Raw genomic sequence first — 26,341 nt, 5'->3', positions numbered from 1 at the left:
TGTGTGGTTTTTGTTTGGGAAACCACATTCATTCCATAATCAAATGTTAAAGCAAAGGAAAGTACTTTTGAATGATATTCGCCAAGTTGTGTACAGAATTGTACAGAATTCTTGTACAAATGTTTGTACAAGTGTTTGTTTGAAACACAGCTTTACAGTTAGTGTCCATTCACACTAGTACGACTTGTCAGGCGACTAGGTCAGCCTGATAAGTCACACACTGTCGCGGTCCATTGACTGGTACAGGAACCGTTCTAATAGGAGCGACACAAGTCGCTCCGACTTAGAAAAAGGGTCCTGTACTACTTTGGGGCGACCTGAAGGCGACTTGCATAGACATTCATTTTATGAAGTCCGTGCAAGTCGCGTCAAAGTCGTGGTGCACACGATTTCACAGGTCGCCCCCGAAGTCGTGCCACTGCAGTGTGAACCGGCACTAACAGCAACAACATTAATTAGCTATATTGGTTTATTTATAAAATATTAACCTACCTCAAATCGTCCGAGTTCCTTGCGAATTGTTTTAGAGATCTGCTCAAAATCACGTTCGCCTTGTTGAACTTTTGCTTCCCACTTAAAAAAAGAAAATTAAAACAAAATTAGCATCTGCTGCCCGGGTGAAATTTATAGCACAGCGCCCCTTCTCTTTTTCTTCTTACTAGTGCTCTTACCAACGATTACACAGGACAATAACTGGCGATAATTTGAGTCTATGACACAAGATGGACTTCATGACAATATGAATTGACATCAGGACAGTAGACAAGTTCTGGAATCACACTGCCTGTGATCACTGGAATACTGCACATTGCTGGTTTATGATAGAATACCTATAATGATATCATCTGCTCCTTTCTGTAACTGGACATGGAATGGTATGCGATATATTCTGGCCTTCAACGTTGAGGTAAAATATTTTAGGTGCATCTGCTATAAATTTCTGATTACATTGAAAAGCAATGGTGGTGCATTTATTTTTTTGGTTGTGCCAAAACCTTTACTGCTTTAATGGAAACCTATAGTAAATGTGATATATTGGCTGCTTCTGCTGGCATCCTTTTTAAAATCCTAGATGGCTGGCTATCTTACTGATGTGACTTCAATAATATCTGAATCACTGACCTGCAACAAGTATGCAGCCAGTGAAGGCAAAAATCCTGATAAGCATTCTTGTTTCAGGTCAATGACAAGTCATTTCAGCTAAAAAATCAACATGGCAGGCCCCATCATTTCCAGAAGGAAGCCATTATATCGCCAGATGCGTAAACAGAAGACGTGTGTTTAATACGGTAGCAATTATGTTCAAGAGGAAACCAGCAGCACCACACTGTAAAAGATTCTCCATTTTTAAAGTAGTATATGCTAGAGTGGCTTTTTTTTTTTGCCGAATGTCATTGTTGCGCATTCCTAATTTAGAATTGTATGAACACGCAAGCTATATTCAAGTGTATAGGAAACATTTAGTTTGATTTCAGAGAACACATTCAACAGGGATACAAAAAAACTACCAACATTTACAGAACACACAGAAAACAGTGAAAAAAAACACCATACAACATAATGCAAACATAAAACTGGTTGTTATTTGACTAAGGCCGGCCATACACAGTTCAAATCAAACCATTAATGAAGGCTGAATGTACCAAGTTGATTGATAAATTAACTGGGACACAACCAGCCTGGCGGATTCTATTGCCATTATTGCTAGAGGCTGCTATAGCCACTAGCAATAATCACTGACCCCTCCCGGTGCGGAAGGGTTCCCAGCATTGCATCAGTGTCTGCTTAAGTTTGTAGGAGGAGTTTTCATTCCCCCCTGACCCTCCCAAAAAAAAAAAAGCAATGCACACCAAACTGAGCGTGAGCAGCCTGACTCCAAAGGCTCTGTTTGGTCATGAGATGGGTTGGAGTCAGTTAAAGGAGGATCAGAGAGAAAGGATCACACAGCCTTTATACACAATGCAGATGATTAACCCCTTCGGTTCCACAGTGAGTATAACCAGCATGCTTTACTGCTTATACACTGATTTTACTGCTGTTGGTTTAGGAACACTTTATGTATGTAAATAAAATCATAGGCAAAGACTCTCCCTTCTGCTACAGCCAGTGGCGTATTTTGGTTTTGTGCTGCCCTAGGCACGACTAAAATTGGGTGCCCCCCTCCTATGTAAATTTGCCCTACTACTTCCTTTTTAATGGATGTGACTCCTTCCAAAATTGAAGGACTACGAGTCCCAGCATAAACCCCTGAGATCTCACGAAGGGGAGTGGGAGAGAGAGAGAGGGGTGGGTGAGAGAGGGAGAGAGAGGGGTGTGTGAGGGCGGGAGAGAGAGGGGGGGGGTGAGGAAGGGAGAAGGGATGAGAGAGAGAGAGAGAGAGAGAGAGAGAGAGAGAGAGAGGAGGGGGTGAGTGAGAGAGGGGAGGGGGTGAGTGAGAGAGGGGAGGGGTGAGTGAGAGAGGGGAGGGGTGAGTGAGAGAGGGGAGGGGTGAGAGAGAGAGGGGGGAGAGAGAGATGGGGGAGAGAGAGATGGGGGTGAGAGAGATGGGGGTGAGAGAGAGAGAGAGAGAGAGAGAGAGAGAGGGGGGGGGGTGAGTGAGAGAGAGAGAGGGGGTGAGAGAGAGAGAGAGAGAGAGAGAGAGAGAGAGGGGGGGGGGTGAGTGAGAGAGAGAGAGGGGGTGAGAGAGGCGGCTCTAGCAACCAGCAGCCAATAGAGTCTCAGGTGGGAGATGGCGGCTTTTTTGCTGCCCCCCTGCAAAGTGCCGCCCTAGGCCTGGGCCTTGTCGGCCTAGGCCAAAATACAGCAGTGGCTACAGCCAAGCCAAAGTTCCCATTTAGAGCCCTGTAACGGTTTACAAATTGGTATGTACCCCATGATAAAAAAAAAAATATGAGCAGTTGGCTGTAGAAAGAAACCATTTAGTTATTACAAACGATCTAAAATAAACCAGTTAGATTATAAATTATCTCAACTACACTACATTGCTCTTTTAAAGAGTACACAAGTAAAGATCCAGCAACACGACATTTCCACATTACCAACATAAAAGTAAACATTTACATAGGAAACAAGGACAGTAACAAAATTCTGCAAGACTAGCCCACAAATATTACAAGAAAACAAGTAAATTTATACGATTAAATGTTTCCTAACAAAAAAAGAAAAAAAAAATAGACAGAGGGGGTGGGGGACTTAAGGTACCCCATAAACAAATTTCTCATTGTTTCTGATTTCATACATCTGCCACCACATGGATTGAGGAGGAATGGTGGAACCAAGCACACAATTAACATCCCCGCTATCAGAGGCTGTTGCATAAACCCCCTTTTAGGCATTAGTACCAGTAAAACGTTTTTGGAGGTGGGTGTATTTTATTATTTTTCTGGAGAGATATATAGGACTAGAACTTGGAGTGGTGACCATTAGAACAGGTAATTGCTGATGGTCCATAAAGATAAGGTGCTATAATCCAATAAGGTGAAGAAATCCTTTAGAGCTGTTGGGTGCAGGATGAGAAGTCGCACGGTTGCAAACACAGTTCTAGAAGAAGACGATCTGCAACTCTATACATGTTCTTAAAAATCTTCAGATTTATTAGTTCACCATTAAAGACACAATGATCGTACAGCAGATGTTAATGTGTTTCAGCCTTGTATACAACAAATGTTGTGATTGGTTGTGAGCAAGGCCAACAAGGCTGAAACGCGTTAACGTCTGCAGCACGATCATTGTGTCTTGAATGGTGAATCATCTTCTAAAATGGTTGATGGCCCCATGCAGTCATCTCCAGGCAATTGGCGAACCATTATTATGCTGTGGTATTGATTTATTCATTAAAGTGTTTGTAAACCCTTACATATACTCAATGAAGTGACTAGCTAGTGATACACGGATTAAACAAATCCTCCCACATAATTGATATCTGTTTTTCTGCAGCCATATGTCCCGTACAGCCTTCCAAAATTCACCTTTTATACAGCATCCCTCAGCTCTGAAAAGCAAAGCTGTGAGCTCTGATTGAAGTGAGGGTACAGGGATGGGGGAACCCCCCCCCCCCCATGCACAGCTGTGACTGTCAATCACAGGCTGCGTGCTGGACCTCTCCTCCCTATCACCAATTACCTCCTGGAGCCAGGAAAAGCTGTCAGAAGTGACTCATGCAGATAACAGAAACTAGACAGCAGAAAGAAATTGTTTTTTTGAAACTGATTTTTTTTTTCAATAAAAATAACAAACATGTCACTACCCTGCTCTATGTAGTTTAGTTTTGCACAGAGCAGCCTGGATCCTCCTCTTCTCGGGCCCTTCTCTGGTTCTTCTGGCCCCTTCCTCCCTTCTAGTGCCCCCACAGCTAGCAGCTTGCTATGGGGCACCCTAGCAGAGTCACAGCTCAGTTTATCTATTCAGACACAGAGCTGCGTTTTGGCCCCGCCCCCTCTCTCCTCATTGGCTAAATGACCGTTTGAAAGCAGCGAGAGCCAATGGCACCACTTCTGTGTCTTAGCCAAGGAGGAGGGGAGTCCCGGACAGATGAGACAGTCGTGGATATCGCCGGATCAAGAAAAGGCTCAGGTAAGCATTGGGGGGCTGAGGGGGGGGGGGGGCTTCTGCACACACACTGAATGCATTAAGATAAAAAAAAACCTTCCGAGTTTACAACCCCTTTAAATAGATGGGTTTACTTCCGCTTTAAGATGGAGACAAGTACACAGTATAGAAGGATATGCTTTGTTCATGGTTTCATGTTTGAGGTTTACCACCACCAAGCCATTTGTTGTACATGCAAACTTTACAGCCTTCATCACCGAAGAAACCAAATAGATCAATTAGATAAAACACATGGGGGAAGATTTACTAAAGCCAGAGCACTCCGAATCCGGAGCAGCTGAGCGTGGTAACCAATCAACTTCTAACTTCAGGTTGTTCAATTACCCACTTAAGGATCAGGCCTATTTCTGACACGTTGATTAAAAATTCAAATCAGTATTTTTTGCTAGAAAATTACTTAGAACCCCCAAACATTATAATATATATATATATATATATATATATATATATATATATATATATATATATATATTTTTTTTTTTTTTTTTAGCAAAGACTCTGGACAATAAAATGGCAGTCATTGCAACATTTTTTGTCACTCAGTATTTAGGCAGTGGTCTTTCAAATGCAATTTTGTGGGAAAAAATACATTGCACTGAACTTAAAAAACTAAACAGTAAAAAGTTAGCCCAATTTTTTTGTATATTGTGAAAGATGATGTCACAGAGTAAAGAGATATCCAACATGTTATGGTTTAAAATTGCGCACACTCGTGGAATGGCGACAAACTACGGTAAAAAAAAAAATCTCCATAGGCTATGCTTTAAGAATTTGTAACGGTTACCAGTTTAGAGTTACAGAGGAGGTCTCTTTCTAGAATTATTACTCTCACTCTGTCGATTGCGGCGATACCTCACGTGTGATTTATACACAGTTTTCATTTGCGAACGCGGCTTATGTATGCATTTCCTTTGGTGCGCGAGCTCACGGGGACGCTTTAAAAAAAAAAAAATTTTCCTAGATTTTATTTTTAACACTTTTAAAAAAATAATTTTAACACAAAAAAAAAAAAATAATAATCTGATCACTTTTATTGCTGTCACAAGGAATGTTAACATCCTTTGAGACAGTAATAGGCAGTGACGGGTACTCTTTATGGAGGGATCAGGGGACTAAAAGACCCTGGACCCCTCCACTGCACTTCATTTTTTTTTTTTAAACTGGAAGTGATGTCACTTCCGGGTTACATGATTGGAGGACCCAATCAAAGCCGAATCCAGCTTCGTTCAGGACTCCAACCAGCCGGCGGACGTGCCGGCTGGTTGCTCGGGTCTCCTGGTGGAACAGGAGTCCAGGGCAGAGCCGCATTGGCTGTCATCTCCTAAAAGCCAATCGCCGGTTCTAAAAAAAAAAAAATGGTACTGGGTTGATGGCACTTCTTCAAACCGACGTACAGGTACGTCTGTTTGTGGGAAGTGGTTAAGCTTTGACAAAACGTGGAAGCCGATTGTTTTCTATGCAGATCTGCACCAGATTTTGCATTCCTCAGTTTTAGTACATCTTCCCCATAGAGAACTATCCCATCGCAAAGAGCAACTAGACTATGTATTATATATTGATGGGATCTCTATAAATGAGGTTGTTACATGCATGAAGTTCTGTTGCACAAAATATTTTATTGGTGTACATTTTAACAATTGTTTATCAATGGACCTTGGCTTTTAGACAGATGTATGAAATGGAATGACAAATCAATTTGATACCTTAAAAGTCCCCCCTTTGGTGGAGGGGGGTGTGATACAGAATATCACAAATTATTTCCACAGACTATTATCTAAATATTTCCTACCTCTTCAATCTCCTTCATGAAGCATAGGGAAGAAATGATCAAAAAAATACATTTTTAAAACATTTTGCATTACAATACAAAAGTTAAGACAAGGGTCGCTGAGCAAATAAAAAAAAAAAAGGTCGGCTACACAAAAGGTATCAGTAAATTCCATTTAGTACATACCATGAGTGTTATTTTAAGCAGTAAAGACTGTTGACTGTTGTAACAAATATTTTTTCCACCACTCCATTCTGGTTAAACAATGCTAGCCCTCAGTTTTTTAATTCCCAAAATATAGAACGCTAACGGGTATAAACTGGTGCTGCTGGCTAGTCTTGTACATAACAGACTACACATATTGAACAACTTCTAGTAGTCAACCCTCTCAATATAATACTACCCTGTTCAAGCAACAAAGAAGCCTGCATCAGACCACAGGCCTCCCATTGAGTAACTTGTTGAATGAATCCAGGCAGTGCGCTGTTTAAAACTATGCAATTCATGGCACAGGGTGACTATATTCTTCAGATCTTGTGTACTACAGTACAGAGCGATTCTGTAACACTAGATCACATTAGGGGGACTGTTCTATTATGTGAGGATCAGTAAGAATTACAGCCAAAATGAATGCAAGGAAGACTGGTTCAGAGGTAAATGGCTATTTTATTCGGGAAGACTGGTTCAGAGGTAAATGGCTATTTTATTCGGGAAGAAGTATGAATGTGTTTCAAAACAAGACTAACCTGGACAACTGTAATCCTAACCACTAATATGTACCTCTTTGATTTCATCTTTTGCTTGCTGAAGCTTGTCAGGTTTGTTGGCAATCTGTAGCTTGGCTTCTGCCTCTCGTTTCTTCTGTAGGTTCACTTGAGCATCCTGCCATTTTTGCCAACATTTCATTCGCTGGTCAAAAACTCCCTGCAAGGGTAATAAAGCAAACTCACTTAATATCCAAAATGCAATTTTTCTTGTTCAATATTTTTATTAAAAAGGTACAGTACAGCATATACTTGTAACAGACATACATAGTAGGCAGAGGAGAAAGAGGACATTTCAAGCATATAATACTACATGTCAGTGTTACACAATCCAAATGCTATTCCGAGAACATGGCAATGTCATGAATACCCAGTTTACATGCTCAACAATAGACAGACAAGTAGGGTCTGGTGGGGTACATTGTGTCACAAAACGGAAATTCATAATAAAGGGAGCACGCAAGAAAAACAAAGTCTTGTTCACTCCAATCGTGCATAAAAACTGTTGGGAAAAAAACGTGCAGATTTGCCTTGCATAGGCTTGGTCACACCATGTGCACTGATGAGCGTATTTTTTATCTGCTTACCAACCGCATCACTTAGATGTACAGCGGCAGAGCGGCTCTTAGCCTAGTACGTCATCTGGCACTTTCGGGTTGGGGGCAGGCGCGTGTGCTGCTGGTGACCTGGCTGTGCTGTGATTATACACAGTACAAGCTGATCAGCATGTGCCAGCCAATGAATGTCCACCAGCACCCGCTGATCGACTAGGAAAGACACAGGACAGTGTTCTGCCTATGTGAACAAGGCAAAGCTCTGGCCTGTCAGCAGGGAAGGGAAGGATTTTGAATCGCAGCAGGAAATAAAATCCATCACTTCCCTTAGTAAAAGTACCACATATAGTGTACACAAACACTGGCTTGGTACATATTTAACCCTCTGATTGCCCTAGCTGTTAACCCCTTCCCAGACAGTAACAGTGCATATTTTTAACACTGATCATTGTATTAGTGTCACCGGTTCCCAACAGTGTCAGTTCATGTCAGAATGTCCACTGCAATATTGCAGACCTGCTATAAATCGCTGATCAGCGCCATTCGTAGTATATTGTAAAAAAATAAAAATAAAATTAATAATCTAGTATAACCATATGTTTGTAGACGCTATACCTTTTGCAGAAGAACGCTCTATTTGCGTGGAAAAAAATGACAAATTTTTATGTACAGCGTTGAATGATCGCGCAATTGTCAGTTCAAGTAACGCAGTTACTAAATCGCAAAAAACGGCCTGGTCATGAAGGGGGGTAGATCTTCCAGAGGACAAGTGGTTATGTATGTCCCTGCAAGGATACAAAGAAAACATATGTTTTCTAATCTGTTCTGTTCACACCATAATACTGGTATCACGCGTGGATTTCTGCTGTGCAGAGATATGCAACAAATTCTGTGCAAGTGCACAAAAAACGATTGAAATAGGTGTAGTGGCGCTGCCACCTTCTCAATTCTCAGCTCCACCCGGTGCTCAGACTATGAGGTTACAAATACCTCTGTAATACATAATCCACTCAACTTCCAACGCATTTCGGCTATCAGCCATGACTAAGAGCTAACAGTCAAAAGGCATTGGCTGTTTACAGCTGTCACTCATGTTACTTCAATAAAGGAAGACCGTTATTTGAAATTATCCTGAGTACCGACTTTTCCTCGAGTGGATCACAAAAAAAAAACGGATTTTTGTAAAATCTTACCGTAAAATCCTTTTCTCTTAGCTCATTGACAGACGTAGTCCTCGGTGATTCAACACCCTTGGGTTATGCTGCCCTCCACAGGAGTAGGACTAGACAGGAAAGAAAATACTCTGGCCACACCCTAGGGGCAGTCCCCGAGGGTAGATCCTCTCTCTCTCTGCTACAGCAAATCAGTTATGTCACAAAGCAGTGTTTAGAGAATTTAACCCAACCCAACTCAAAAACAGAGGGGCGGGTACTACGTCTGTCAATGAGCTAAGAGAAAAGGATTTTACGGTAAGATTTTACAAAAATCCGTTTTTCTCTGTCGCTCATTGACAGACGTAGTCCTCGGTGATTCAACACCCTCGGGACGTCCCAAAGCAGTACCACAAATGAGGGGTGGGAAAATGGAAATCAAATCCAATCTAGAAGGCCCAACCGGTGCCAACTAGAAGTTTACAATGCTCATCCTCAGTGATGAGACTCAACAGAAATTTTTCAACAGAAAAAAACCCTCGAGGTAGACCACCGGTCTCCTCAAATTGCGGCCTGCAAAACCTTGCGGCCAAATGAGGCATCCGCCGATGCCATCACATCAATCTTATAAAATTTTGTAAAGGTATGTACCGACGACCAAGTGGCCGCCTTCCATACCTGGACTACTGACGCCTGATGGCGGAAGGCCCAGGAAGTACTGAGCGCTCGAGTGGAGTGCACCCTAACAGGGAACGGAGGATTCCGACCCTTAATAGAATAAGCCTGTACCACCGTCTGTCTGATCCATTTGGAGATAGTCGCGGCAGATGCAGGCAACCCCTTTCTGGGGCCATCCGGGATCACAAAAAGTGAATCCGTCTTACGGAACGATTCCGTCGCCTTCAGGTATACCCTGATTGCCCGAACCACATCCAAGGAATGCAACGCATGTTCCCGATGATGATTGGGCTGAGGACACAACGAAGGTAGTACAATATCTTCATTCAGATGAAAATCTGAAACCACCTTTGGAAGAAAGGATGGCTTAGGATGAAGCACTACCTTATCCCTATGAATCACTAAGTATGGGACTGGCATGATAATGCAGCCAGTTCTGACACCCTGCATGCAGACGTGATAGCCACCAAGAAGGCTACCTTCTGGGATAAAGTAAGCAAGGGAATCTCCCTGATGTTTTCAAAGGGAGGTTTCTGTAGAACCGACAAAACCAAATTAAGATTCCAGGGCGGTAAGGGCGCGCGGACTGGTGGAGCCAGGTGCCGCACCCCCTGGATGAAATTCCGCACCAAGGACTTAGTAGCTAAAGGCTTCTGAAAGAAGATTGCTAATGCTGAAACTTGACCCTTGATGGTGCTCAAGGCTAGTTTCTGCTCAACCCCTTTTTGCAGAAAGGCCAATATTCGGGTCACCGAATAGGTACGTGGAGGAATTCCTAAAGATTCGCACCACGCAATACAAGTCTTCCATGTGCGATAATAGACCTTGCTGGAAGTCGCTTTCCTTGCTTTAATAAGGGTAGGAATAACTGACAACCCTCTGTCCTTCAGTACCTGGGTCTCAATGGCCAGGCCATTAAAACCAGCGACTGTAAAGCACGATGGAAGATTGGTCCTTGAGACCGCAGACACTCCCTGAGACGAAGTTCCCAAGGAACGTCCGCGACTCGCATGTCCAAGTCGGGTAGATCGGCTTGACGAGGCTAGCCTAGAATTTCTAGGACTACTGGCGCTGACTGGATCTGAACCAGGCGGCCCTAGAGCTATCTGGTCCCGACCATCCGACAAAGTCTGATCGTTCTCCATTCCCACACATTTATCAGACACCTGATTCCTATCAGGAACAGTGATCTCTCCTGGTTGAATCTCAGGGACCGAAGTCACCCGGCTAGAGGCTTCTTGGTCTGTCTGTTCAACCGGATCCGATTCTTGTGGGGAACTGAGACTAATCTTTGGAAAAGGTAAAGAAAAAGATCTGTTCAGGGAACGGTAACTACCGCTCCCTGTAGTACTTAAATGTTGGAAGGGAAAAATCGCACCGGTAGCAGTGGTCGATGCTCGATCTAATGCCCTGAATACCGGTGAAAACGTCCCCCCACCCTCAAGCCGGGTGGGGGCGCACCTTCAGGCTGTGTAATCCTTTGCTTCAGGTTTGGCTGAGTCGGTCTTTTGTTTGTCCGACCAGCCCTTCTTGAACCCTCCTGGAGGAGCCTTGCCCTTCCCGCTTGCAGCAGTCGGGCGCACAAACTCTTTATGGGCGGTAAAGAAAGGTCCCCGCTTGTTACGAGGTCCTTTAGCTTTTGCAGCCTGTGGCAAGAAAGTGCTCTTGCCCCCAGTGGCATCCTTAATGATCTCATCTAGGGTGGCCCCAAATAGGCGATTCCCCTGAAAGGGGAGATTCGTCAAGGTCTTTTTGGAACCTAGGTCTGCTGACCAGCATTTTAACCACAGCACACGTCTGAGGATTACCGCTGACATAGATGCATGCCCTAATAGGGGGGTAGCATCCAAGGCTGCGTCACAGACGAACTGTAGTCCTTGTATGATCTGTTCCATCAATTCAGATGTTCCCTGGGGGATATCTTTCCCCTTCAGGTCCTGGCGCACCAATCTCGCCCATTCCGTTAGTGTCTGGGAAACTAGACCAATGACAATTACTGGTCTAAAGGCTGACCCTATCAGGGAAAAGATAGTGCGGGACTCCGCTTCTACCTTCCGATCCACCGGGTCCTTAAAGGACGAAGTGTCCTCCACTGGAATAACCGTGGCTTTATTCAGTCTGGAAATAGGTGGATCCACCACTGGTGGTACCGTCCATTTCTTAATGAGGGATTCCTCAAACGGATAGCGTCTAGCAATATGCTTGGAAATAGTAAAGGTACATTTAGAATGCTCCCATTCTTCTTTAATTTTATTACCAAAACACTTGGGTACAGGAAAAACCTTCACCGTTTTGGTGGGTTTGTTAGTACCAAAGGGAATCTCTGTTTCAGTTGCCTCTGCCGGTAAAACCTCAAGTCTTAAGGTTTCCCGAACCGCCACAACTAGTGCGTCCACCAATGCTTCTTCCCGAATTATGGCGGAAGCATGAACGTCCTCCTCACTGTCTGAAGGAACTTTACCTGAGACAACAGCCCTTGCAGAGGGACCTGCAGCTGCAATGACCATCTCAGAATCTGAGTCTGAAGTGTCAGATGATATAGGGGTAAGCGGGGGTCGCTTTCTTGACCCCCGTTCCTGACAGGCCGTCTCCACCCGAGCCACCAAAGACTCCAAAACTGCTGTAAATGCATCCATACTCTGTGCGCCGGCGGGTCCCGCAGCCCCCTCGAGGGAAACAGGTGGGGTTACCTGAGTGGCAGGGTCCATGATAATTCCAGTTACTACCCGGAAAACAATCAATCCAAAAAGAAATAAACTTTTTCTTTTTTTTTTCAGACCCCCAGCGCCACAAAGCCCCTCAATGTTACCTGCTTAGGGACCCCTATCGAGCGAGAGAGAGAGAGATAGACCCCTAGGCTCACCACTTGATGCTCAGAGTTTACTGCAACTTGTCTCAGCACTGTCTAGAACAGACAGGAAGTCTCTTGGCTGGCTGCCCGGGAAGAAAGGAGGCGGCTCCGCCCCTCTGTACGCCTTCCGGCGCCTCCCCTAGCTCCACGGGGTGTTTGAGTCACCTCAAACATGGCCGCCCCCATGCTGGAGACACGAGGCTACGCCAAAATGGCGGCCTCGTGCGATCTACCAAACAATGGCGGCGGCCGTTTACAGGATAGCGGCGTGACTGCAGAGTATCTCGGCATCAATAAACCTCTCTCTACATGGTGATCCGCGTGGCCGGCGGTACCGGACCCTGGCGGACCGCGTGGCCGTCGGGAGGCATGCTTTTGCTGGAGGAATGACCTGGAAAGCAGTATACATGTCCTGTGGCTTCTGACAGGTAGGATACCATATCTATCACAGTAAGATTCTAGTACTGCCACTGATTACAATCATTTAAACATACTTGCAATTAGATTGTCAGCTCCCAAACCAAGCCTCCTGGCTTTTTGTACACAAAAATCACACTCAATAGGAGAATCTGTGCCATGTTATAGGATAGAGGGGAACCCATCCTTACCATACAGAGAGGGGCCCGCGTTCACCACAAGACCCGTCAGGGGAAAGGGGGGAACATACTACTCACCATACCGGAACCAGGCGGGCGCCAACTCCTGACAGTACCCCTCTCCACCGGGGTGGGAGGGCTGTCGACCAATACGGACGCCGTGACTCATGGTCTTTGGCGTTTCAGCAAGACGTTTAACTCGCAGGGTCAGTCCCCGTCCAGTGGAACTATGTCGCGGCCGACCCAGCGCGGAGCTATGGCCTGCACGCGTTCGTAGGCTGAACTGGGGTGACCACTAGATCTCAACATCCAGCCCGTCACCCAGTTCAGCTTTCTTGCTTGAAGATCTCACAGGAACACTGGAGAAAAAAAGCTGTCTAACAAAAAATCTTTCTAAGAAAAAAATCCTGCCAGGACCGAAGATCCCAGCAAGGTATTTAGGTCCTTACTCCTGACTAGACAGAAAAAAACTGATTTGCTGTAGCAGAGAGAGCGAGAGAGAGGATATACCCTCGGGGACTGCCCCTAGGGTGTGGCCAGAGTATTTTCTTTCCTGTCTAGTCCTACTCCTGTGGGGGGCAGCATAACCCGAGGGTGTTGAATCACCGAGGACTACGTCTGTCAATGAGCGACAGAGAAACGATTGTTGTCTTTGTGCCCTGTTCACACCACAATGTTAAATGTCAGTTTTTTTTTTCAATGCAGAAAACTGCATACCCATTGCAGATTCCTGCGCAGAAAAAAATCTGCACAATACCACTTTTGTGTTAACAGGGCACATAGAGAACAATGGTTTCGTTGTACCTTTTCAAAAACAGCTGCAGAAAAAACGGATGTCTCTGCTCACGGTGTGAACGAGGCGAAGAGAATAACAGAGCAGTCTAAAAAATAAATAAATAAATAAATCTTCGATATGGTGGCTTCATTTGTTTTTTTCCTTTATTTTCACCTGGTGATCCAGCCAGCATCCTTTTGGGATAAAGGTTTTACACAAATGAACAATAGCTGACTATTGTAATTACCCCCGTCAGTGTTAAACAGTTTGTCTAAATCCTCTAACTTCCACTTTTGCTGCCAGCTTTGTCTGGTAAACGAAACAGCAGGATCAACAGGTAAAAATCTAAGCTATAAGGGAACACAGAAAAACAAAAACACTGCTTTAATATTGCTAGTGACCGACTGCATCTTGTATGTCATTTCTGATTTTGCAGCTTACCAGTCCTTAAAAAGGATAAGCTCACCTTTAAATTATGCATGTAAAAAAAAAAAAAAAATAATAATGTAGATTATCTTTTTTTCTTCGGAGTCTGGAAAGCATTGCAACCGTGATCAGCAGATCACAGCTGCCATGCAGGACTCCTGCAGACTTTTCAGTGTATCTGTTTGCTCGTACCTCATACGGGCAGGCAGATACACACTGACAGGAAGATTGAATAAAATACAAGAGCGCTCAACAGCATCATGGCAGTTCATTAAAACTACAAGTCAACAGCCACTAAGGCTGTGAATGAATGACATGGCCCGGGGGGCAGAGCCCCGCACAACCACATTATTTTCAAACAGTGACAGCGGGCGCCCGGCGAATATGCTAGAATGCTAAACATACAAATCTAGTGCTGGCAGATCTAAGGAGCAGCCTGACAAAAAACAGATAAATTGTAAATATAATAAACCAAGCTTTCCTAAGCTTAAAACTGACACAAATTATCAAAGTGAAAATATAAAAAATGGACCGAAATCCAGTGGTGTAGTGCAAGGGTCTCCAAACTATGGCCCTCCAGTTGTTCAGGAACAACAATTCCCATCCCGCCTAGTCATGTCTGTGAATGTCAGAGTTTTCATGGGATGTGTAGTTCCGCAACAGCTGGAGGGCCGTAGGATCCCTGGTGTAGTGTAACCAAAATGAAGTCCAATGCAAAATGTAATAACCACTTCAATATGGGGCACTTTAAATTTTTATTATTTTGTTCACACAACTAGAGCTTTCTGCGTTTCTCTTTATTTCGGATATATAATTTTGCAAAGAACAGTTCTTCATAAATTTATCCCAAAATGTATTCTTCGACATTTCTTTGGTGAAAATGACCCAAATCAGTGTATATTTAGTCTGTGTGAAAGTTATGTCCACAAACTATGATAAATATCTTGCAAAAAGTAAAAAAATATTACTGCACAGGTGATAATAATCTAAGTGAAATAAAGCTGCTTGCCATATCACAACAGAACCAATTGTGCAAAAACATACATGAAAGAAAAATTGCAACGCTAAATAAATGAAGTTCAAAGTAAATCATTAAAAAATAATCCATATAGTGTTTGAACACTAAAGTACATATTGGAAAGTAGAGGAAAATTGAGGCATATATGGATTTTAATGGTACCGTACAAAAGTTTGACAATACAAACTGTCATAAAAAAATGTTAAATTTTATTTAAAAAAAAAACATGTAAACATTTCAATTTCTAAAATGTGTGTAGGCACAATTGCCTGCTCTAAGACAATAAATACATGAATCATAGATGGAATGACCTTAGAAAAGTGTCATATCAATTCTAACGAATACCATGTGGATTTTACATGCTCAACATGTTTCGCGGGAGATTCGCCGCTTCTTCAGGAGCTTTGAGTACATTATCAAGTAGAGCAGAGATCAATATCTTACTGTATATCACAAAGGTGAGCCATATCAACAGGGCCCAGGGATGAACATGTCTCCCGGCAAATGCGGGAGCCAACCTTCAAAAGGAGGGAAAACCGATACAAGGTTCCTTTTTCGTGCTGGTAAAACTGGACAAAAATCCAGCTCTCCAAAGGACAACCTGCAAATAACCTGAGATGCTTTAGAGGCTGGTGTGATGCTGCTTTATAAATTAACCAGCAATAATTGAGCAAAAAATGATGGTGACAAAACGGGGTCTCATCGGCCAATACTGGGCTCTATAGTAATTTTCCCATATTCAGAAAGGTTTTTCTTTGTTGTATATATATGAAGATCATTCAAGGATGGATATGGTATATCAGGGTTTGATGCATACAGCGTCACAAGACTCACCTGTCCAGTTAAAAAATGCAAGTGTCCAGCGGTAGTCGCAGCATAGCATCCGAGCGTGTCCAGTTTTACCAGCATGAAAAGGAACCCTGTACAGGCGGGTCCCCGGGTTACAAACATCTGACTTACAAACGACTCCTACTTACAGAGAGAGACAACAGGAAGCGAGAGGAAATCAAGTTCACTGTAAGAGTTCTCATGGGAAAAAGGTGTCTCAGCTGAAGCTTTATCACCAATCCTGGTTTCCCAACAACCCAAACATTTTTAAAATCCAATTGTCCTAGGGACAGAAAAAGTGAGGTGAAATCTTCTGAACAGGGGCATAGACAGCAAAACAAATGTTACAGGGGTGTTAACCCTTCCCTATGCTATCCAAAAAAACTTAAAAAATATTCTTTTGGCTGGAGCTAAAATTAAAAAATGGACCTGTTCCGACTTACAAACAAATTTGACTGAACAAACCTACAGTCCCTATCTTGTTTGTAACCCGGGGACCGCCTGTATCAGCTTTCCCTCCTTAAGGGGGTGGCTCCCGCATTCGATGTTCACCTTGTGGGGCCCTGTTGATATGGCTTCACCTGTGTGATATACAGTAAGATTTTGATCTCTGCTCCACTTGATGTACTAAAAGCTCCTGAAGAAGTGGCGAATCTCCTGCGAAACATGTTGAGCAAGTAAAATCCAGATGGTATTCGCTATAATTGATAGGGCACTTTTCCGAGGTCATTCCATCTGTGATTCATGTATTTATTGTCTTAGAACAGGCAATTGTGCCTTCACACTTTTAGAAATTGAAATGTTTACATGATTTTTGAATAAGTTTGTCTTGTCAAGCTTTTGTATGGTACCATTAAAATCCATATAGGCCTCAATTTCCCTCTACTTTTGAATTTGATAGTATGTAGGTATCCCTATTTTTTTTTTTTTTTATTTATAATTCAGTGACACCTCCTTTTTTCCTAAAGTACATAGTGACAGATAAAAAAAAAAAAAAATTTTCCATTGAAGGAATATCCAAAGAAATGTTATTTAGATGAATATCCACCTATTGCGCCTCCACCGTGATAACAAACAGGATGTGAGCTTCCCAGATCTCTAGACTCCACGTTATAGGAGTCCAGACAAGCTTTGAAACAATGATCCAGCACTCAAAGCGATTAGTGGTTAGAGGAAGAGAACATGACTGGCCAAACAAACCCTAGGTGTTCCTCAGACGTGACCAATAAGGAAGAAAAAGGGGGTCCACATAGTGTAAAACACTTTTATATTGAAAAAAGTTTACTAAAACACTTCCAGTAATCCAGTGAATAGTCAGCAGGTAAAATGGTAGTTCCCAGGATGAAAACAACTTGTATACAAGCTCAATTGGCGTGGTTAGTTCAGACATAGACTATGTCCTACATGTTTCATCATATGTGCCATCATCTGGGACAGCGTCTGAGAAACACTCAGGTTTGTTTGGCTAGTCGTGTTACCTTCCTTTCCAGTCTAACCATTGAGGGATTCACTTTGAGTGCTTGATCATTATTTAAAAGTGTCTCGACTCCTATAACGTGGAGTCTAGAGATCCGGAAAGCTCACATTCTGTTTATCACGGTGGGGGTGCACCAGGTAGATATTCATCTAAACAAATTATATTTCTTCGGATTTTACTTCAATGGACCTTTTTTTTGTACTTTAGTGTTCAAGCACTATTTGGATTATTTTTTAATGATTTACTTTGAACTTCATTTATTTAGCGCTGCAATTTTTATCATGTATAGTATATATCTGAAAATTTATCAAACCTGATGTACTGACAGGCTCTAAATCTCATTTCTTAAAGAGTTACCCTAAAAAAAATGCTTAAAGCATGAACAGCACAGTGCTTGTGCTGTGTAATTTGTCCCCATGTATCATATAAAAATACCTGGCTGATCCTGTCTGGTTCTGCCCTCCCCTCTGTAAAATGGACCACGGTTTATCATGGAGGCTGAGCCCTGACACCGTGGTCAATTTAAGTGTCTGTCATCTGCTGCTCTCCACTGTCCTATCCCCCCCCCCCCCCGCTTGTCAGTTTTGTCAGTGCCCGCCCCTCCCCCCTGCAGGAATAACTTATTTTCAGGCACTCATCTGTCTTTCTTAATGCTATGTGCCCAGTGTATTGGTTTTATCTTAAAAAATGCCGTTCAATACTGTTTTTTCACGTGACCGGCCACCTCTCTCCTCCTTTCCTCTCCCGACTGACGTCTGCGGGGGATTCTCGGCCCCTCCCACTGTACCTGTCAAATCGGTAAAGGGAGCAGCGGCTCATCACGTGAGCTTTGAGCGTCGCTAGGAAATACAGTATAGAACAGCATTTTTTTTTTTTATAAAACAGATACACTGGGCATATACAGTTGATGCAAAAAGTCTACAAACCCCTGCTAAAATGTCAGGTTTCTGGGACGTAAAAAAAATGAAGAAATCATTTCAAACCTTTTTCTACCCTTAATGTGACCTATAAACTGTACAACTCAGTTGAACAACAAACTGAAATCTTTTAAGTGGAGGGAAGTAAAAGTAAAAAACTAAAATATGGTTGCATAAGTGTGCACACCCTTAAATACTTTTTAGAAGCACCTTTTGATTTTTTTTACAGCACTCAGTCTTTTTGGGTATGAGTCTTATCAGCATGGCACATCTTGACTTGGCAATATTTGCCCACTCTTTGTTGCAAAAACGCTCCAAATCTGTCAGATTGTGAGGGCATCTCCTGTGAACAGCCCTCTTCAGATTATCCCACACATTTTCAATCGGATTCAGTTCAGGGCTCTTGCTGGGTCATTCCAAAATTGTAATCTTCTGGTGAAGCCATTTCTTTGTTGATTTGGATATACGCTTTGGGTCGTTATGCAGAAAGGTGAAGTTCCTCTTCATGTTCAGTTTTCTAGCAGAAGCCTGAAGGTTTTGTGCCAATATTGACTGGTTTTTGGAACTATTCATAATTCCATCTATCTTGACTAAGGCCTCTGTTCCAGCTGAAGAAAAACTGCCGCAAAGCATGATGCTGCCACCACCATGCTTCACTGTGGGTATGGTGTTCTTTTGGAGATGTGCAGTGTTTTTGTGCCAAACATATCTTTTGGAATTTTGGCCAAAAAAGTTCAACCTTGGTTTCATCAGACAGAACACATTTTCCCACGTTTTTGGGAGACTTCAGATGTTTTTTTGCAAAATTTAGCCTGGCTTGGATGTTTTTCTTGGTGAGAAAAAAGGCTTTCGTCTCGCCACTCTACCCCATAGCCCAGACATATGAAGAATATGGGAGATTGTTGTCACATGTACCACACAGCCAGTACTTGCCAGATATTCCTGCAGCACCTTTAATGCCGCCGCAGGCCTCTTGGCAGCCTCCCTGACCAGTTTTCTTCTCGTCTCAATTTTGGAGGGACGTCCAGTTCTTGGTAATGTCAATGTTCTGCCGTATTTTCTCCACTTGATAATGACTGTGTTCCATGGAAATTCTTTTGTACCCTTCTGACTGGTACCTTTTAACAATGCGATTCCTCTGATGCTTTGGAAGCTCTCTGCGGATCATGGCTTTTGTTGTAGGATGTGACTAAAAAAAAATGTCAGGAAAGACCTACTAGAACAGCTGAAATTCATTGGGGTTAAATCAGAGGCACTTTAAAATGATGGCAGGTGTGTACTGACTTCTACTGAACACGAGTCTGAATGAGATTATTTCTGAACACCGCTACATCCCCAGTTATAAGAGGGTGTGCACACTTATGCAACCACATTAGTTTATCTTTACTTTGCCGCCCAAATGTTTTTTGTTTTTTTAATGGAGTTGTACAGTTTATAGTTCACTTTAAAAAGGTGGAAAAAAATTCTGAAATTATTTTTATCTTTATCTCATTTTTTTACATCACAGAAACCTGACATTTTAACAGGGGTTTGTAGACTTGTATATCCACTGTAGCCTGAAGGAAGACAGGCGTGTGCCTGAAAATAACACAGTGGGGTTACAAAACCACTTTAAGGCCTAAAATGCAGGAACAGTAGAAATACCCCCTAAATTATCCCTTTTTTGAAAGAAGAAAGTCTAAGATTCTTAGTAAGTGTCTTGGTGATTTTTTTTTTTAAATTGTAATTTTTTGTCATAATTATTTGAAAAATTAATCAAAAAAAATAAAATAAAAATTATTATTTTTTTTTATTATACGATCACTAGTGCAGCACAGTGTTGACTGGTGTGGCTGTGATCAGGAACACTGACTGGTGATAGTACGAAAAAAAGGGGTTATTTTTTTGTTTTGTTTTTTAATACATTTTTTTTTTTTAACCATACTGTGACCAGAGCAGTATAATGTTACCATAGTAACATTTTGCTGCTCTGGGGAAGTGATCAGGATTTTTATTTATTTTTTCACACATTTATGCTTGCTTACAGCAGTGTATTACATTGCTATAAGCAAGCATTTTACTGAATGAAACAATCAGGTCTGTTTGTTACGATTTGCTGTGACTGGTCAAAGCTAATCACATGGTACAGATGGGCTGTGATTGGCCCTGTCTGTACCATGTGATCAAATTGACCAATCACAGCTAGCAACATTTTTACACATTTGATGGCTTGTGTCATCCATTGTGTATAACTGTTATGTACAACAGTGATCCGTCACGGCGGTGACATGGTACCAGCAGCAAGCGGGTACGCTGATCGGTCATAGGCTGTGTACCGCGGACACGGGCGGTGACAGATTGCGCCGTTGCACGGCCCCGCGATTGGCACATCCTGGATCATTCAGGATGGAAAAGCACCTGCCCGGCCATCAGTCTAATATTGGCTGGGCAGGAACTGGATAAACCAAGCTTAATATGTGAAAAAAAAATCCAACTGAAGTAGTATCAGAATCCCAAGTCTATCCAAAATAGTAAAGAAATCAAATAAATGGTGTAGATTTCAATGCAAACACTGCGCCACTAACAAAGAGTAAAATGGAGGAGTGGCTTCAGCTACTAGAACAGGTTACATGTTCTACCCAAAATACAGGTGGCACATGCAACATGTTCCAAAAAGGTGGACTTATCCTCTTCAAATGCAGAGGCTGCATTTGTTTTTTTTTTTGTTTTTTTATAGACTTTTTCCTTTTACTGTAGTTTTTAAATCTACACATATGTGGGGTTTCTGAACTCTGTATAAAACGGAACAAAATAATTTAGTGTAAACTTACTTTCACAGCAGCAATAAGTCGAATATAGTCACTTAAAAGTTCTGAAAACACATAGAAGTCAGCAAACGCCTGCTCCTGATGTAACTGGTCAATCTTTTCTTCTACTTCAGCAAGCTGGGACAGCGCTCTCGACAGGGCTGTGTGGTCCTCAGAATTGCCCAGCATAGCAGCACTCTTTGCAAATGCAGCTGTGTTGGCTGACAGCTCTAGAAGTTAAGGATACATAAAACTGTAGTTGATTATATTGAAGAAACATGACAAGCACATTTTTCTAGATATACGAATGTTAAGGACTAGTCATGTATGGACACTAATTGGATACCTATCACCGGCTGCACACTGACCCCAACTCATGTTAGCAACTGAACTAGCTGCAGCTCTAGAATACTACTGGGCCCCAGGGCACACTGTAAAAAATACTGCAATGAAGGCCCCGCTGTATGTAGATGCCATACTAATAATGTTCCTGGCTAAGAAAGACCCACAAGACAGCCTAACATAGACAAATACCGTAAAGCATGACCACTTTAAAAAATGAAAAAAAAAAAAAAAAACACACACACACACACATATATATTTATTTATTAGATAGATATACACACACATATACATACACATTATATATATATATATATATATATACACACACACAACATGCATACATACACAAAAGTGAGTACACCCCTCACATTTTTGTAAATGTTTTATTATAGATCTTTTTATGTGACAACACTGAAAAAAAAGACACTTTGCTACAATGTAGAGTAGTGAGTGTACAGCTTATATAACTGTATATATGTGATGAGTGTACTCACTTTTGTGAGATACTGTATATATCTTAACCACTTGCCGACCGCCGCACGACTATCTACGTCGGCGGTCAGCCCCTCACAGGCAAACTAACGTAGGGCTACGTTGCTTGCTTGTGAGGGTCTAGGGAGCGAGCGCGCGCCCCCCGGGGCGCGCTCCCGCGTGGTCACGGACCCCCCCGCGCGTGTGACCAGCGGACCCGATGTCCGCCGGTCACTCGGCGATCGGCGGGGGAGAGGGAGAATGTCAGGCAGCTTGTGTAAACAAACTGCCTGTCATTCTCCTCGCTGCAAAGACACTGATAAAACGGATCTGGTATGTAGATCCGTTGATCAGTGTCCTTACAGCTAGAGCCACAGCCAATCACAGTAGAAACCACGCCCCTAGGGACACACACAGCCCCTCCCTTCCAAATAAAGTTAACCCCTTCACTACCAGTGTATTTTTACAGTAACAGTGCATATATATAGCACTGATTACTGTAGAAATGTCACTGGTAACCCCAAAAGTGTCAAAAATGTCAGTCAAGGGTCCGATCTGTCCGCCGCAATGTCGCAGTACCGCAAAAAAAATCGCAGATCGCCGCCATTACGCGTTAAAAAAAAAAACAACAAAAATGACAAAAATCTTTCCCTTTGTTAGTAAACGCGATAACTTTTGCGCAAACCAATCAAAATACGCTTTTTGCGATTTTTTTTACCAAACATAGGTAGCATAAAATAAATTGGCCGAAAATTTTTAAAAATTTTGATTTTTACATTTTTTTTGGGGGGAATTTCATATAAAAAAATGTGAAAAATATTGCTATTTTTGCAAAATTGACGCTATTTTTTTGTTTATAGCGCGTGATCAAAAAATCGCACAGGTGATCAAATACCACCAAAAGAAAGCTCTGTTTGTGGGAAAAAAAGGACGTCAAATTCGTTTAGGTACAGCGTCGCACGACCGCGCAATTGTGCGTTAAATTCACGCAGTGCCGAATCGCAAAATACCCCCTGGTCGGAATGGGGGTAAAATCTTCCGGGGCTTAAGTGGTTAAAGAGGTTGTAAACTCCACTAAAATTTTTTTATTTTTTTTACACCCTGAAAGATAAACACATAATGAGCTAGTATGCGTCGCATAGTAGCTCATTATGAAATACTTACCTTAGAACGAGCCCCCGTCGTGCCGTTCGCTCACCTCTATGACGGGCGACATGTCCAGTCGCCCGTCTTCCGGGATCGCGGCATCCGGCCATCTGATTGGCCGGAGCCGCGGTGATGTCACTCCCGCGCACGCGCGGGAGCCGACAGTCATGGCACGGGGCTCTGAAGAAACGGCACCATCGGCCGTTCCTTCAGAGCGCATGCGCCAGTGACGTCACTGGCGGCATGTAAGGTAAATATCTCCTAAACGGTGCATGTTTAGGAGATATTTACAGTACCTATAGGTAAGCCTTCTCATAGGCTTACCTATAGGTAAAAGTGTCAGAGGAGGGTTTACTTCCTCTTTAACTCAAAAGTTACAAAAGACTTCTGCTGTCACTTTTTGAAAACAGCTCCACCATTCATTCAAAGTCTCCTGTGATTGAATGAACTGCATGTACCATCATCCACTGCAGCAGCTGCCTTGTAGTTCTCAATGACCTGGGAGGGTGCTGATGAGCCCTCTCAGTTTGAGTTCCTCAGTATCTGCCTGCCCATATGGAAGATGCAGACAGACAGGTAACAGAGTCTGCAGGATCCTAGCATTGCACCTGCGATCAGCTGATCGCCTATGCAATGCTTTACAGGTTAAGATAAAAAACGCACATTTGTACCTGCAAAATTATGTAAAAATATGTACATTTATTATTATTTATTTTTTTTAAAAGGGAACCCATCCTTTAAAGTCAGCATGTAGAACCTACTATGCAATTAAGAGACAACTGTACCACCCTAAACCAAAGTCCCTTTTAGAGGCTGGCTTAAAATCTTAGACCTGGTCATCAACCTATTTCCCTTATATGGCAGGAAGTGTGGAGCTCTGACACCTACCTAGACCAATCCAAAATTAAAAGAACATTCCACCTGAAGTTCTAATCACCTCTTCCAAGTCCAAAGGAGCACCTCAAATAGTGCTGGTTAAGCTCAGCTGGAATGATTTTCTCGGATTATACAGGAGAGGGCATTGTCATAATGGATACGCTGACAAACCAACAGCCCCAAATATTACCATTTGACCCCACTGAACAAAGAGGCTCAGGGTAAAGTAGGTAAAATATATGGGGGGGCTGGGTCAAAGTGGCTGGGGAACTGCTTAAGGATAGCCAAACACAGTAGTTAAAGTGATACTATACAAACACTGTTTCATTTACATTGTCCCTTATATTTCTGTATATGGATGATGGCACTGTAATTAAAATAAAAAATATTCAAGTACCTTTTTCCGACTCAATCTACAGCTGTCACATGACCCAGCTCTTTTCCAGCCTGTCTACAGGGAAACCTAAGCAGGAGGAGCTTCTAGTCCTCTGCTGCTGGGGACACGTTAAAAATAAAACCGCCTTTGGAATACAGACTAAAAATAAATATCAATAAACCATTTTAAACTGGCATACAAATATATATTTGAAATCAAATCTATATTTTTGTAAACAACCTTGTGTGGGCAGATTTCTGCCAGTCACAGGCTGTGTTACACCCCTCCAGCTTGGGTCTTAGAACAAGAGGCAGGTGAAGCCTCCATCAATCTACATAAAATATTCTACCCCTATTGTGTTTAGCTGGTTAGAGGGCATGGAAGAGGAGGGAAGAAGGCAGTGGGATGTCATTTACCACTGTGTATACAACCACATATGTAACTCTATAGTCACATAGGCTGTTTAGATGTGGTGAGGAAATAGAAGCTCACTGAAAACTGAGCATGTGCAGAGCTGCCAACACTGCTGCAAAATCACTAGCTGAATTGGGGACTTAGACAGTAGAATTAACAAGGTTTTTTTTTGCAGAATACAGAGTATGAACAGATGCAATACAGCATTTGATTTTTTTTTTTTTATGATGTGACACAACACATCCCCGCCCCTTACCTACTTCAGCCCAGCCCATAGCACTTCACTTCTAAGATGTGTTATTTAAAATGAAGGGGAGGGGGGGACACAACAACACAAAGGTGAAAGTGTGTAGAGAAATAAAAACAGACAGAGTGCAATGTGGAGCAGAGAGAAAGATATGGGAGAAGGCAGGACAAAGAACATTAGGGGAGAAAAAGACAGGTAAAACAAGGGAGAGAAGGGGGGGTAAAAACACAGACATATGAAACATTCTGCATACACAATGACACAAACCTTTGCGGTGGCACACCAAGGCTTCAACATTGGCGTGTAGTTTCCTAAGATGTTGATCTAGATTCTCAAATTGCTGCTGCTTTTCTTCAAACCACTGACATTGAAGAAAAATGAGCAAAAGACCAATTGATCAAGGAACAAAAACTCGGTTATGTGAAATGTACTAGTGGCTGACAAGCTTGCATACAACAGTTGCGGTGAACAGAGCAAAACAAATAGTGTCAAAGGTGAATTATATTAACTTTCTACCTCTATGAGCTTAAAAAGCAATTGCTTAACAGAGTAAGGCCATCATTATGCAATTCAAAAAAAATCAGCTCTTACAGCATCCGATTCATTCATCTTGATTGTCATTTTGTTGACAGCGTCTGCAGCCTTGTTTACCATCCTCAATAATCCTGCTCCACTCAACGCCTGGGTGCTAACTGCTCTCGGCAGCTACAATTGAATGACAAATAAGGGCAAACAAACCGGTTAAAAGGTTGGAACCTTAACAGGGCCCCAAAGTGCAAATAAAAGGGATGTTACATTTTCTTCACTATATTACATTTCAATAGAGAGTAAACCCATTTTTTCTGATTTACTGCATCCGCTGTCCCAGTGGAAGGATGAAAAAATAGAATTTTCATTTGTACTTTTTACATATAGATGAACAAGCATGGAGATTGTTCTAGGTCAATGGAAAGACGCCCAAAGCTTAAAACAACTAAACATAGTAAGCTAGGACAACTACATAATTTAGCTTTGGAAGAAAAAGAAAAAAAACAAAAACAAAAAAACAATTTAAAAAAAAGGTTGAATCAAAGAGATATATATATTTATTTATTATGCATTCTTTTTCAATATCAATTAGGATATATGTGTAGCGACAATTCATCAGATGCGACTATGTACAAATTACAGGTTGTATAAATATGTATACATGATACATTATGTTGTATTACGATTACACTCCTCTAATGGCTACTCCATTGCTTGGATCTCAATCAACCGTATGATATA

General features: G+C 42.3%; 1 protein-coding gene across 2 annotated transcripts in view; it reads right to left on the bottom strand.

The window, feature by feature from the left end:
* The window catches only part of SNX2 (sorting nexin 2), a 107,941-nt gene that overhangs the window by 6,837 nt on the left and 74,763 nt on the right, over window positions 1-26,341 (bottom strand). For both annotated transcript variants that reach the window (XM_082275243.1, XM_082275244.1), the window contains 5 exons: window positions 25,664-25,777; window positions 25,340-25,433; window positions 21,222-21,427; window positions 7,157-7,300; window positions 493-573 (listed from right to left, as the gene is read on the bottom strand). In XM_082275243.1, the coding sequence (XP_082131369.1) occupies window positions 493-573; window positions 7,157-7,300; window positions 21,222-21,427; window positions 25,340-25,433; window positions 25,664-25,777 (639 nt within the window). The remainder of the gene's footprint in view (window positions 1-492; window positions 574-7,156; window positions 7,301-21,221; window positions 21,428-25,339; window positions 25,434-25,663; window positions 25,778-26,341) is intronic.

This window comes from Pelophylax lessonae (assembly GCF_965119305.1).
Source record: "Pelophylax lessonae genome assembly, chromosome: 1".
NCBI classification, from domain to species: domain Eukaryota; kingdom Metazoa; phylum Chordata; class Amphibia; order Anura; family Ranidae; genus Pelophylax; species Pelophylax lessonae.
The sequence above is the reverse complement of the archived record's forward strand: the minus strand, read 5'-3'. Positions and strand labels throughout refer to the sequence as shown.